Source organism: Piliocolobus tephrosceles, chromosome 16, assembly GCF_002776525.5.
Source record: "Piliocolobus tephrosceles isolate RC106 chromosome 16, ASM277652v3, whole genome shotgun sequence".
NCBI classification, from domain to species: domain Eukaryota; kingdom Metazoa; phylum Chordata; class Mammalia; order Primates; family Cercopithecidae; genus Piliocolobus; species Piliocolobus tephrosceles.
Window position 1 is genome coordinate 61983060 of NC_045449.1, and position 14505 is coordinate 61997564.

Consider the following 14505-nt stretch of genomic DNA (forward strand, 5'->3'; position numbering starts at 1 on the left):
GCTCTGTTGCCCAGGCTGGAGTGCAGTGGCACGATCTCAGCTCACTGCAAGCTCCGCCTCCCGGGTTCATGCCATTCTCCTGCCTCAGCCTCCCGAGTAGCTGGGACTACAGGTGCTCACCACCATGCCCGGCTAATTTTTTTGTATTTTCAGTAGAGATGGGGTTTCACCGTGTTAGCCAGGATGGTCTTGATCTCCTGACCTCGTGATCCACCCACCTCGGGCTCCCAAAGTGCTGGGATTACAGGCATGAGCCACTGTGCCCGCCCAGCCAAGGAGATCTATATTTTTAAAAATCATGAGTTCATAATGACTTCTACATTAATTTTAACATTATAGGTTTTTTATTATCTTCTTTTATTTTATATCTTTACCTTTTACCCTGAAAATCTTGGTTCCTGGTTAGAAACATTAATATAATTACTTGTTTGCTTGACTCTACCATATCACATAAAATACTTTCAAATCCTGAACCCAACATTGCCACCAATGGAACAACTACTGAGTGAAGTTTAAGATTTTTTTGTGGTTCTCTTTGTCCTTAGATTATATCCCATTAATGTTGTAGAGCCAGAACACTGGGTGCTAATATTACTTGAAATGATTCTTTCCTCTGTGTGGTCATATTACTTACTGTTTATTATATGGTTAGATTTATTTGTTTCAGTGGGTTTTTTTTTTAATTATAGGGTCTGCTTGTTTTTCCCTTGTGGTTTAATTTTACATTTTGGCCATATCAAACATTTGCAAGGTGCAAAAGTCAAACTGTATAACAACATAGTCCAGAGAATCTCGCTTTCCCCCTCCACATACTGTTTCTCCCTCCCCTTGTGGGAAACCATTCTTTTATTAGCTTCTGGTGTATCCTTTCAGTGTTTCCTTTTGCAAAAATAAGAATATCCTGCTGTTCCTCCACCAGGAATGCCTGTCCTTGTGATTTTTGAAGTGTTCGTACAGTCCCATCTTTTAGATCGATTCCAACCTCTGTGCCACTTCCTCTACGGAGATTTCTCTAATCCTTGGACCGTCATCAAGTTCTTTCTCCGTATCTCAATCCTAGAGCATTCCTTATCTCCATTTCCTGTGGCTCTCTCCATCTATCTGGGGTCTTAATTACATACCATTGTGCATTGTTGTGACTTAAATTTGCTCACGTTTTGTCACTCAATGTCTTGTTTCTGCGTGTTCCTTGAGGGTAGGATAATGACTAGAATTCTTTTGTGTTTCTCAACAATGTCTAAAAAAGGACTGGGCATAGAGTCATAGGTCATAGATTCAGTCAACTCTTTTTTAATGTTTTTGATACAGAGTCTTGCTCTGTCACCCAGACTGGAGTGCAATGACGTGACCTCGGCTCACTGCAACCTCCAACCCCTGGGTTCAAGCGATTCTCCTGCTTCAGCCTCTCAAGTAGCTGGGGTTACATGCATGCACCACCGTGCCTGGCTGATTTTGGTATTTTTTGTAGAAACAGGGTTTCGCCATGTTGGTCAGGCTGGTCTCGAACTCCTGACCTCAGGTGATCCACCCTCCTCAGCCTCCCAAAGTGCTGGGATTAAAGGAGTGAGCCACCGCGCCCGACCTCAGTCAGTTTTTGTTATTGATAATAGTTATGTTCTATCAAGCCACCGTGAGTACTGAATTAGGGAATACTGACTCTTTTGCTGCTAGGGAAAATATGGGGTTAGCGTCCTGTGAGCATCTGGTCAGAAAATTTTCGTTCACTAATTAAATTAATACATAACTGTGTTTTATGAATGTTGCTATGTAAAGATACCTTACTATATATATGTATGTATATATATGTATGTGTGTATATATATATCTATATGTATTTTTTTTTTTTTTTTTTTGAGACAGAGTCTTGCTCTGTTGCCCAGGCTGGAGTGCAGTGGCACGATCTCCGCTCACTGTAACCTCTGCCTCCCAGGTTGAAGCGATTCTCCTGCCTCAGCCTCCCAAGTATCTGGGGTTACAGGCACACACCACCATACCCGGCTAATTTTTTTTTTTTTTTTGAGACTGAGTCTCACTCTGTCGCCCAGGCTGGAGTGCAGTGGTGCTATCTCAGCTCACTGCAAGCTCCACCTCCCGGATTCACGCCATTCTCCTGCCTCAGCCTCCCGAGTAGCTGGGACTACAGGCTCCCGCCACCACACCCGGCTAATTTCTTTTTGTATTTTTAGTGGAGATGGAGTTTCACCGTGTCAGCCAGGATGGCCTCGATCTCCTGACCTCGTGATCTGCCCTCCTCAGCCTCCCAAAGTGCTGGCTAATTTTTAAAAAAATATTTTTGGTAGAGACAGGGTTTCATCATGTTGACTAGGCTGGTCTTGAACTCCTGACCTCAAGTGATCCATCCGCCTTGGCCTCCCAAAGTGCTGGGATTACAGGTGTGAGCCACCGCACCCGGTCCTAACACATCCATTCTCTCTATAAGGAACATCAAAGCCTTTGAGCGCTTAGGAACACTACGCAGCACGTAGACACATCTGGGGGCCATTTTCCACAGTGAAACCACCAACACGAAACACAAAAATGCAAAAGCTGTGGCTCTAAATAGACTGTGAGGACATTTGTTTACAGTGTGATGTGAGAGCTGAAACCAGAAGGGAGAGGGTCACCTTGTTCAGCCTCCACTGAGAACGTGTGCGCCAAAGCTACTCAAACGTTTTGCAGGTCTGCCTATATCCGCGAATGACCCGAAATCACCTCAAGTATTGATTTTGAGATTAAAAAAATACAACGTTAGTAAGTAGGCACATTTGAAATGTGGAATCTTCGAATAAATAAGATTGACTGACTTTGTTGGATTAAATCCATTTGAATGAGTTGTGGAAACTTGGACTATTTGTGTTACCTCTCTGGGTTTCATTTTCCTGAAACCCAGAAATCCTATTTCCTTTTTTGTTTTGTTTTGTTTTCTTTTTTGAGATGGAGTCTTGCTCCTGTCACCCAGGCTGGAGTGCAGTGGCATGATCTTGGCTCATAGCAACCTCTGCCTCCTAGGTTTTTTTTTTTTTGAGATGGAGACTTGCTCTGTCGCCCAGGCTGGAGTGCAGTGGCCGGATCTCGGCTCACTGAAAGCTCCACCTCCTGGGTTCATGCTATTCTCCTGCCTCAGCCTCCCGAGTAGCTGGGACTACAGGCGCCCGCCACCTCGCCCAGCTAATTTTTTGTATTTTTAGTAGAGACAGGGTTCCACCGTGTTAGGCAGGATGGTCTCGATCTCCTGACCTCATGATCTGCCTGCCTCGGCCTCCCAAAGTGCTGGGATTACAGGCGCGAGCCACTGCGCCTGGCCATCTGCCTCCCAGGTTTAAGTGATTCTCCTGTCTCAGCCTCCTGAGTAGCTGGGACTACAGGAGCATGCCATTGCACCCGGCTAATTTTTAAATTTTTAGTAGAGACAGGGTTTCACCATGTTGGCCAGGTTGGTCTTGAACTCCTGACCTCAGGTGATCCTCCCACCTCAGCCTCCCAAAATGCTAGGATTACAGGCGTGAGCCATCGTGCCCAACCAGAAATCCCATTTCCTGACCTGTCCCATGACTGGGTGATCTTTGATCTTTGAGCACTGAAATCCCAGGAACTGAGTGGTCATTGCCTTTTCTTTTACTCCGGCTTCCTGTGATTGGTGCGGTCCTGACCACTGTCCTTTCCCTGCAGGTTTGTGGATTTCCATGCAGCTGCCTCCACCTGCTCACCCTCCCGGGCTTCCTTGCTCACTGGCCGACTTGGCCTTCGCAATGGAGTCACACACAACTTTGCAATCACCTCTGTGGGAGGCCTTCCGCTCAACGAGACCACCTTGGCAGAGGTGCTGCAGCAGGCGGGTTACGTCACTGGGATGATAGGTAACTCTGGGCCCCGTCTGCCTGTTGCATTTACTGCAGTGGCAGTTGCCTTGTGTTTGCAGATCCCAAACATACTGCCTGTCTGCTTTCCTGTTCATGTCTTGCTATGTAAGTTAGGGATGCTCTCAGCTATAAGGAACTGAAAAGACCTAACAGTGAATTAAAACATACATGGAGCTATTTTCCTCCCATTACTGCAAGTTTCGAGGTAAGTGGTTGCTTTCATTAATTCAGCTGCTCAAAGATGCTGCCGGGAGCCAGGTGCTCTCACTCCATCTTTCTGCTCTGCCGTCCTTAGCATGTCAGTGTTTTGTGTTTGTCCTCATGCTTGCTGCCTCGTGACTGCCATCCAGCGACTTTAGGCCCCTGAATCATGATTTGGCTCAAAGAGGGAAGAAGAGAAGGGAGGTGGCTCAGCTCTGCCCGCGCCCCAAGAATTGCACTTACATCTTATTGGCTAGAGCTGGGTCTTTTGGCCACGCCTCACTGCTGCACTCCCAGATTGAGAAACTGGGGACAGCATTGTAGTGACTGACTTGAACTTGGGCATGGTAATCTCCCTCCCTTTGAAAAAACCACAGTTCTATTAGCAGGATACATGGGACATGGGCGTTGCTGGGAGACCAGCAATGTCTGCCATATTGCCCAATGACTTCCTCTCCTTTAAAACATTTTTAAGGCATCTCTTACTCGGCATTTCTTATGTGCTAGGCACTGGGCTGAGTATTTATTGGCATGAAGATGATTATGTCCCCCATTGTATTGGCAAGAGAACTGAGTTTCAGACCGGTGAAGAGAAGTTGCCTAACCTGGAGGGGTGGAGGCCGGGTCTAGACAGGTATATCTGGTCCCAGCCTTGCCCTGAGGCTCTGCCTCACTGCCATTCTCCCCTCCAAGAGCAAGACAACCCAGTATTCCCAGAAGTATCCTCAGCTGCCTGCATTTGTTAGTCTAACTCTCAAAGAGCTGGACCCCTTGGGATCCCTGCCTTCTCCACCATACAGGAAATTGCAAGGGAGGGAGGGTGCAACCACAAGCGGGTGGCCCTGTGGGCATGCCTTGGGTGTCTGAATCATGTGAACCTGCGGTGGGTTGTTCTACCTAGACCCAGGGCTGCTGCCTCTGCTATTGGCCCTTTTGTCCCACTCTGGGTTAAAGAGCCTGATATCCTTTTACGGAAGCTCAACCTGGAGTGTGGCATTCTTTGTCCCAGAAGGGGCAAGTCCCAGGCTGTAGGAGAGACCAGTTAAGGTCCCACACTTCTCTTTTACCAATCCCTTTCTTCCCATACCCCAAGGAGTTATTGTGTTAACAACATCAACACCAGGACACCATTCGTGAAACTGCCACTGTGGACTGACTCTCCTGACTAGGCCAGTTACATGCGTCCGTGTAAACCTCACAGCTGGCTGAACAAAGTGGCTCACACCTGTCATCCCAGCACTCTGGGAGGCTGAGGTGGGAGGATCCCTGGAGCCCAGGAGTTCGAGACCAGCCTGGGCACCATAGTGGGACCCTGTATCTACAAATAAGTAAATAAATAATAAACCTCATAGCCAGTAAGGGTTTGGTCCCAGGCCTGTCCCAGACTCAGCCCCTATGCTGCAGTAGCGGGGCTGGCTGCTTCTGGAGCTGTTTTGACCTCACTGGCCCCTCCCTTTTCATGCTTTTAAACTCCAAGTAAGTAACTGTTTGCAGCTTGACTGTTTAGCTGCCATTCCTCACCCCCTCACCACTCATGACACCTTTTGCACATCCTGGACAGGATATTCAAGCATATCCAGCTGTTGAAATTATGAACTAAAGTACACTTTTAGGAAAAATTAAAGACCCGCCAAAGGAATATCGATCCATTTACAACAGTCACACTTTGCTTCTCATCTTGGTCCATGTGTCTCTGTGTTGCCTAGCTGTGCAAATACCACTGGGCTCCACTTTTTCCCCCTTCACATTATTCTATGTTTCCATGTAATATAATTTTACATATTATAATTTTTTTTTTTTTTTTTTTTTTTTTTGAGATGGAGTCTCACTCTGTCGCCCAGGCTGGAGTGCAGTGGCCAGATCTCAGCTCACTGCAAGCTCCGTCTCCTGGGTTCACGCCATTCTCCTGCCTCAGCCTCCCGAGTAGCTGGGACTACAGGCGCCTGCCACCACGCCCGGCTAATTTTTTGTATTTTTTAGTAGAGATGGGGTTTCACCGTGTTAGCCAGGATGGTCTTGATCTCCTGACCTCGTGATCCGCCCATCTCGGCCTCCCAAAGTGCTGGGATTACAGGCTTGAGCCACCGCGCCTGGCCACATATTATAATTTTTATAATTAAACAATACTTTTCATAATTTTAATATAAAGTCATGTTCCCATGTAATGTTTAATCCAAATATTTCACATAATGCTTAATCCATTTCTCTCAATTTTTTTTTTTTTTTGTTTATTTGAGACAAAGTCTTACTCTTTCGCCCAGGCTGGAGTACAGTGGCTCAATCTCTGCTCACTGCAACCCCTACTTCCCGGGTTCAAGTGATTCTCCTGCCTCAGCCTCCCGAATAGTTGGGATTACAGACATGCACCACCACGCCCAGCTAATTTTTGTATTTTTAGTAGAGATAGGGTTTTGCCACGTTGCCCAGGCTAGTCTCAAACTCCTGGCCTCATGTGATCCGCCTGCTTTGGCCTCCCAAAGTGTTGGGATTAGAGGCGTGAGCCACTCAACTGAGAGAAATTGAGAGCCCATTTCTCTCAATTTTTTATTAATCTTTTTTTTCAATCCAATAGAGCAGTTTCGGGGAGGGAAAAATGGACTGCCAGAGGCACTTCATCCAGCTTCACCAATTCTTAATTTTTGCTACATGCATTTGCCTTGAAAAAATAGTTTGATAGTGTCTTATTGAGGCCACATCAAATAATGTACTTAGACATACTCCTGTGGTTGCCCGTTAATCTCGCTTTTGAGCAGTTTAATGCTGCCAGCGTCTTGATCTTTGTACCACATTCTTTTCTTTGCCCCCTCACCATGGGGGTGACGCCCCTGGGGTCTACTCCTCAGAGCGGAAGAGCAGATCAGAGAGTTCTGACACTGTCAGAGCTCCTGCCACACATGACCCAATTATTCCCCCAGATTGAACACATTTGCAGACCGAGGAGCAGCGGGGCATCTGAGTTTCCTCATTTGCTGCCCCGTAGGTGTCTCGGTGCTTAAACTGTGGGCTGCTGACGTTGGCTAGAGAGGAAGATGATGAAACCAGGCAGGAAGCAGACATTTCTGAGATGACGTGGGGTGGTGCACCTGCACCCTGGGCCGCCTGGTGCCTTTGCAGGGCCCCAGCGCAGGAGGGCGAAGTGAAGGGGGTGATGGCCCATATGGGGTTGCTGTGTCTGCAGAGCCCTCTTTGAGGGGCAGAGGCTTAGGCTTCTCTGGGCTCCTGGTGATGGGCTGTCTTCCCCTTTCACTGTGGTTTCTTGTGTGAGTCTGGAGTCATCCTTTATGTGTCCCTGTGGACACCATCTCAGCCCCAGAGAGCAAAGCCTGGCTTGTGTACTGCATTGCAGCCTCTCTTTGCTTGTCCACAGTGCAAGGCAAAGCCAATGGAGAGCTGAGTGTGTGATCAACTCCTCAGGGGGCCGTGGTTCCCTTACGGGGATTCCTCTGAAAATCTCTCTTTTGTTTTTCTACAGGCAAATGGCATCTTGGACACCACGGCTCGTATCACCCCAACTTCCGTGGTAAGAATTCTTTTGGGGATTTGTTACCTGGGAAACAGAAAATAAAGGTCTCTGTGTAAGACTCCATGAACAGCTAAGCCATCCTGTCTCTGGGGGCAAACCTAAGTTAGGACGTCTTTGTTCACAAAGTCACTTGGGTGCATTTGGGGTGCGAGGGCTCTCCAGGACCTTACATCCCACTTGCTGGCATCTTCCTTGTCTCCCCTTCCTTGGTGCCTGTCTGCCCTTCCAGTTGCCCCATCACAGGCCCAACAGCTTTTTTGCCATCTCTTGGTTCTTTGCACCTCAGGGAACGTTCTGCCCCATGAGGTCCAGACATGGCTAATCTGGGAAGAAGTAACAATTGACTGATGGGTTCACCGAAGCCGGAAACCTGGCCATGGACCCAAACAGGAGATGCTGCCTCTTGGCCTCTTCCTGCAGCCTTTGCTTCCTCACCCTCTGGCCTTGGGGAAGTAGGCCAAGATCAAGCTGCCAAAGCCAGTTCTCTGAAAATCACTTTGCTGAAGGGCGGATTCTCCAAACGTCCAATTCACTGAATTATTGATGGGTTTTCAAAGTTGCCGTTCGTGCCACTGACCTTTTCCATTTTCTATGGGAAGCCATGGACTTTCTCTTGAAAGTAGTTTGCCATGATACCAGCTTTGGTGGCTTCTCCTGTCCCTGGCCCCTTTCTCTTCTGCCATTTTATAAGCAAATGTGATTCTCTGACTATTTTGCAGACTTCTCCCCTCCCGCGCCCCAGTATCTATCCCTCTCTCTGTGAAAAACGGCTGATTGTTCTGTCCTAGACCTGGCAGAAGGTTTTCATTGGAAGTTTTTTGCATTTGGAGAATGACTTTCAGAGGGTTGGCCTGGAGCCGGCCTTCAGCGGGGACCCACTGGTCAGTAACCCCATTGGCTGGCATCTTCTTCAACTCTTACCTCCTCTTTGATGCTCATTGCTCTCCCTCCGCTCCCTTGAGCCCCTTTTCCCAGTTGGGCATTCATGGCATCATACACATGTGCTTTAAAAAAGTGGCAGGCCGGGCACAGCGGCTCAGGCCTATAATCCCAGCACTTTGGGAGGCTGAGGCAGGCAGATCACAAGGTCAGTAGATCGAGACCATGCTGGCTAACATGGTGAAACCCCATCTCTACTAAAAATACAAAAAAAACTAGCCTGGCATGGTGGTGGGCGCCTGTAGTCCCAGCTACTCGAGAGGCTGAGACAGGAGAATGGCATGAACCCAGGAGGCGGAGCTTGCAGTGAGCCAAGATTGCGCCACTGCACTCCAGCCTGGGTGACAGAGCGAGACACCGTCTCAAAAAAAAAAAAAAAAAAAAAAAAAAGACAGATGGGGGAAGTGAAGACGTGGCTTTTGCACTCACTAAAAATTACTCCAGAACTTATTTCCTCCTTGGTCTTCAGTTTTCTCACTTGACAATTGAGGGGTTGGACCAGATCAAGTGTTGGCACCTTGAGGGCATGTTCCTGTGGTGAGGGGATACTGAGACCAGCTCCTATGCAGCAGGAAGTGGTACCATGACGGATCTGGTGCCTGCTGCGGGTGTGGGAAGTGGGAAGAAAGAATACCTCCTACCTATTTGCGGTCTTTGGACCAGACAATTCCAAAAAACCTTCTGGCATGGACACTGAGGTTTCTTCATGCTTGTATCCAAGTTCACTCCTCTTCCTTCCTGCCTCTTATGTCCTCTCTGTGGTGCACTGTCCTGGTTCCCCATGTCACTCTGTCTCCTAGGCTGGAGTGCAGTGGCATGATCTTGGCTCACTGCAACCTCTGCCTCCCAGGTTCAAGTGATTCTCGTGCCTCAGTCTCCCGAGTAGCTGGGACTACAGGCACCCGCCACCATACCCAGTTAACCTTTTGATTAAAAGCTTGGGTTGGAGAAGAGATAGAATGAAGGAGGAATTCAGAAAAAAACTTCAAATGCCCTGGTTTATGCCAAGCACACTCACACATTCCTTCTAAGCACACATTCCTTCTAAGGCTCCTCTTGCTGCCCTGGGCTGTTCCTCAGGTCAGGGCTCCTGCAAACACAACAAGGTCTTTCTAGCACTGGGGTATGAGGATGCCTGTGATCTAGATCAGTGGTTGGCATAGACCTGTGGTCCAAATCCAGTATGCTGCCTGTTTTTGTAAATACAATTTTATTAGAAAATAGTAAGGCCAAGCACGGTGGCTCACGCCTGTAATCCCAGCACTTTGGGAGGCCAAGGTAGGTGGATCACCTGAGGTCAGGAGTTCGAGATCAGCCTGGCCAACATGGTGAACCCCTGTCTCTACTGAAAAAATAAAAAATTAGCTCTGCATGGCGGCACATGCCTGTAATCCCAGCTACTTGGGAGGCTTAGGCAGGGGAAGTGCTTGAACCCAGGAGGTGGAGGTTGCAGTTAAGTCGAGATTGCACCACTGCAGCCTGGGTGACAAAACTGAAACTTGGTCTCAAAAGAAAGAAAGAAAACAGCCAATATTTACAGTCATTTGTGTATGTGTACATATTGTCTATGGGTAGGTTTGCGCTACAATGGTAGAGTTGAGTGACCTTACAGAGGTCATCTGACCCACAAAACCTAAGATGTTTACTGTTTGGCCCTTTCCAGCAAAAGTTTGCTGTCCCTGGTGGAGAGTCATCCTGACACCAAATGCAGTAACATTTCAGGGCTATGTTGTGTACCTAAGGGGCAGCCAAATCCATTTGTACAAACCAAATTAACAGGAAGGTATCATTTTTTAAAAAATACAGCAAACAGGGTGAGCATGGTGGTTCACACCTGTAATCCCAGCACTTTGGGAGGCCGAGACAGGCGAATCACTGGAGGTCAGGAGTTCGAGACCAGCCTGGCCAACATGCTAAAACACTGTCTCAAAACAAAACAAAACAAAACAAAAAAACAGCCAATATGTCAGTATGTACAGTCATTTGTGTACGTATTGTCTATGGGTTGGTTTGCACTATAATGGCAGAGTTGAGTGGCCTTAACAGAGACCATCTGACCCACAAAACCTAAACTGGCTGGGCTCGGTGGCTCACACCTGTAATCCCAGCACTTTGGGAGGCCGGGGCGGGCAGATCATGAAGTCAGGAGATCGAGACCATCCTGGCTAACACGGTGAACCCTGTCTCTACTAAAGAAAAGAAAATAAAAATTAGCTGGGCGTGGTGGCGGGCACCTGTAGTCCCAGCTACTTGGGAGGCTAAGGCAGGAGAATGATGCAAACCCAGGGGGCGGAGCTTGCAGTGAGCTGAGATAGCGCCATTGCACTCCAGCCTGGGTGACAGAGCAAGACTCCACCTAAAAAAAAAAAGAAAAAAAACCTAAAATGTTTACTATTTGGCCCTTTCTAGCAAAAATTTGCTGTCCTTGGTGGAACGTCATCCTGATACCGGATGCGGTGGCATTTCAGGGCTATGTTGCGTACCTAGGGGATAGCCGAATCCATTTGTACAAACCAAGTTAGCATGAAGGTTTCAATTTTTAAAAAATACAACAAACAGTCTGGGCGCAGTGGCTCATGCCTGTAATCCCAGCACTTTGGGAGGCCAAGGCAGGTGGATTACTTGAGGTCAGCAGTTAGCGACCACCTGGCCAACATGCTGAAACCCGATCTCTACAAAAATACAAAAATTAGCTGGGCGTGGTGGCGGGTGCCTGTAGTCCCAGCTACTCGGGAGGCTGAGGCACAAGACTCGCTTGAACCCAGGAGGTGGAGGTTGTAGTGAGCTGAGATCATGCCACTGCACTCCAGCCTGGGAGACAGAGTGAGACTCCGTCTCAAAAAGAAAAAAAAAAATACAACAAACATTTACTAGTTATTCTACATACACCACATATTGGGTTGGCAAAGATCTAGTATCTAACTCGAGAAGTGCATCACTAATGGGGAAGACGGTATTACCCAGATGATAAAAAGTCTGTAGGCTACGCTAGGAGAATGGGTTGAGTGCAGGGCTGTGGCAGGTGAGGAGCAGGGAAATTCTGTAGGAAACTTCACACTCAAACTGGGCTGGGAAGTGCTAATGCAGTTTCACCTGTGAGAGACACAGAGGAGATAATTCCAGGCAAAGCCACCAAGGCCCCAAGGCGTGAGGCTCACAGGGAACTGAAGGGAACTTGCTTCTTTTAGGAAGCGTGCTTATAGAGAGGACCAAAAAGCATTTGGAGGGGCAGGAGTTGAAGTTGAAAACACAACTCTGCCTGTTCCTGGGCCTAAAATTTGAGGCTAATGAGACATAGCAATTCTTTGTGAGATTTGAATTCTGTCTACCTCTAGAGAAATAAACAGCTGAAGCAGTTACCTGGGCAATTGGGGAAGGTTTCATTTTTCTGGAGAATTTATTCATTCTAGTTGCATATGCAGCTATAGCCTTTGATTAAAAGCTTTGGCTGGGCTGGGCGCAGTGGCTCACATCTGTAATCCCAGCACTTCGGGAGGCTGAGGTGGGGAGATCATGAGATCAGGAGATCAAGACCATCCTGGCTAACACGGTGAAAACCCATCTCTACTAAAAATACAAAAAATTAGCCGGGCGTGGTGGCACGTGCCTGTAGTCCCAGCTACTTGGGAGGCTGAAGCAGGAGAATGGTGTGAACCCAGAAGGTGGAGCTTGCAGTGGGGTGCAGTGAGCCGAGATTGCCCCACTGCACTCCAGCCTGGGTGACAGAGCGACACTCCATCTCAAAAATAAAATAAAATAAAATAAAAATAAAAATAAAAAAAGCTTGGGCTGGGTAAGAGATAGAATGAAGGAGGAACTCAGAAAAAAACTTCAACACAAAGGCTTTGGGTCTCAATGCTCACACCCTTCCATCCCTCACCTTCACTCCACCACTCCAAGCCCAAATTCTGCCAGCCTTTTGAGTCCCAGCTGAAACGCAGTATCTTTCAAGGAGCATTTTGAGATTCCTGCCCCATCCCCATCCCACCATCTCTATCGGGGGTAGCTTCCTCTGATCACTGTTGTTGGCTCTCCTATTCATCTCTTATTGCTTAATCTTTATATCTTATTTTCTCTTCACATGAAAAGTCTCTTGAAGGCAGAATTTATTCTTTCTGAAACTTTTTTTATAATTTTTTTCTCTGTGGGTGTGGCAGCTAAGAACAACTGATTTTCTTTTTTTTTTTTTTTTTATCCCTTAAAGTGTCATGTGTTTAGTCGGTTTTCACCAAATACTGAGTATGTTCATAATTTCATTGAAGATGTTAGGCATTCAATAATTCTCTCCACTTCCTCCCAAACTGGGTTAATTCTAATCACAAGATGTTTTGCAAATCTAATCTAACAGCCAGAACCCAGCAAAGTGATTTTCTATGCATACTACAAAGGGATATTAATCAAATCCTCTTTTAATTACATACTCTATAGCACTGCAGTATTAAATCATAGGAAATTACATTTTTGTCGTGGGCGTACGAAGGCAAGCACATGGAGTCACAGCCACGTGGGGGTGCTAACCAGTTGCTTCTATTCCAGGTTTTGATTACTACTTTGGAATCCCATATAGCCATGATATGGGCTGTACTGATACTCCAGGCTACAACCACCCTCCTTGTCCGGCATGTCCACAGGGTGATGGACCATCAAGGTAATGCTGCCTGACACATTTGCGATAGGCTCCAGGACAAGGCAGAGTTCCAAGACTGTGGTCCATCAGCAATAAATGAAAGATGCAGACAGGAAACAGTTAAGACGGCAAATAAGATACATGGTACATTCTGTGCAAATTTAAATGTTATTTGCAGGGAGTGCAAGAAACCTTTCAACAATGAGGTCCACAAAATTCTTCTATTGAAATTTTCCAGGTTCTTTGGACTAGTGAGCTCAGCTGGGGACAGCCTCGGGCTGCCAGGGTCTCACACATATGGGGCCTCCCTCCTCCTCTGCCTGCTGGCTTTGCTTCTAGCCCAGACACTAGACATAAGGAGGGAGAGAGAGAGAGAGAGAGAGAGAGAGAGAGAGAGAGAGAGAAAGAAAGTACACAGGATGCCTTTTGAGCTTATCACCCCATGGACAACTAAGCCAGCATTCTGATGTTGGAATGCCAAACAGACACCAAATGGGATGTTTTGAAAAAACATTTAATGAAATGGGAAAATGCTTATGATATAATAGTAAGTGAAGAAAAAAAAAGCAGGAAGCAAGTCATCAACAGTAAGATCTTAATGACCTCTGTAGCCCTATCTTTGTAGTCCTATTAACAGAGACTCAAAAGAGACATGCCAAAATGTTATCAAGGACTTTTTCTGGTTGTGGGACTCAGGGTTTTCATTTTCTCTTTTTTTTTTGAGATGGAGTCTTGCTCTGTCACCCGGGCTAGAGTGCAGTGGCACGATCTCAGCTTACTGCAACCTCTGTCTCCCTGGTTCAAGCGATTCTCCTGCCTCAGCCTCCTGAGTAGCTGGGATTACAGGCGCCCACTACCACACTAGGCTAATTTTTGTATTTTTAGAAGAGACGGGGTTTCACCATGTTGGCCAGGCTGGTCTCGAACTCCTGACCTCAGGTGATCTGCCCGCTTTGGCCTTCCAAAGTACTAGGATTTCAGGCGTGACCCACTGTACCCAACCAGGGTTTTCATTTTCCTCTTTCTCATTGTATTTCTTAAATATCCTACGGTGCATTTATGATCACAAAAAAAGATGATAAGCCTTACTCAGGTAAGAATGCAGCACAAAACACGTGTTCCCTTGTTCAGACGGTGCACTGTGGTTATTTCTAAGGCTACAGGTGTCTGAGCCACTTGGGAAAGGTGAGTCTCAGCTGGTCTATCTATAAAACAATAGTTAATATAATAATGAGTATTTGATGAGAAATTGTTACAGTCTAACCACTGTCTATATTTATCTGTAATCCGCATGACCACTGTGTGAGGTAGGTATTTCTTAGGTTGGTGCAAAAGTAATTGCGGTTTTGGCCATT

The 14505-nt window shown here is 46.9% G+C and overlaps 1 protein-coding gene across 9 annotated transcripts in view; it reads left to right on the top strand.

Annotated features, from left to right (window-relative positions):
- Positions 1-14505, top strand: part of ARSG (arylsulfatase G) — a 117831-nt gene that overhangs the window by 45801 nt on the left and 57525 nt on the right. For all 9 annotated transcript variants that reach the window (XR_002731578.1, XR_002731579.1, XR_002731580.1 and 6 more), the window contains 3 exons: positions 3670-3857; positions 7534-7581; positions 13060-13171. Coding sequence is in view for 6 of the 9 variants with exons in the window: in XM_023211968.2 (XP_023067736.1) it covers positions 3670-3857; positions 7534-7581; positions 13060-13171 (348 nt within the window). In the remaining 3 variants the exon portion in view is untranslated. The remainder of the gene's footprint in view (positions 1-3669; positions 3858-7533; positions 7582-13059; positions 13172-14505) is intronic.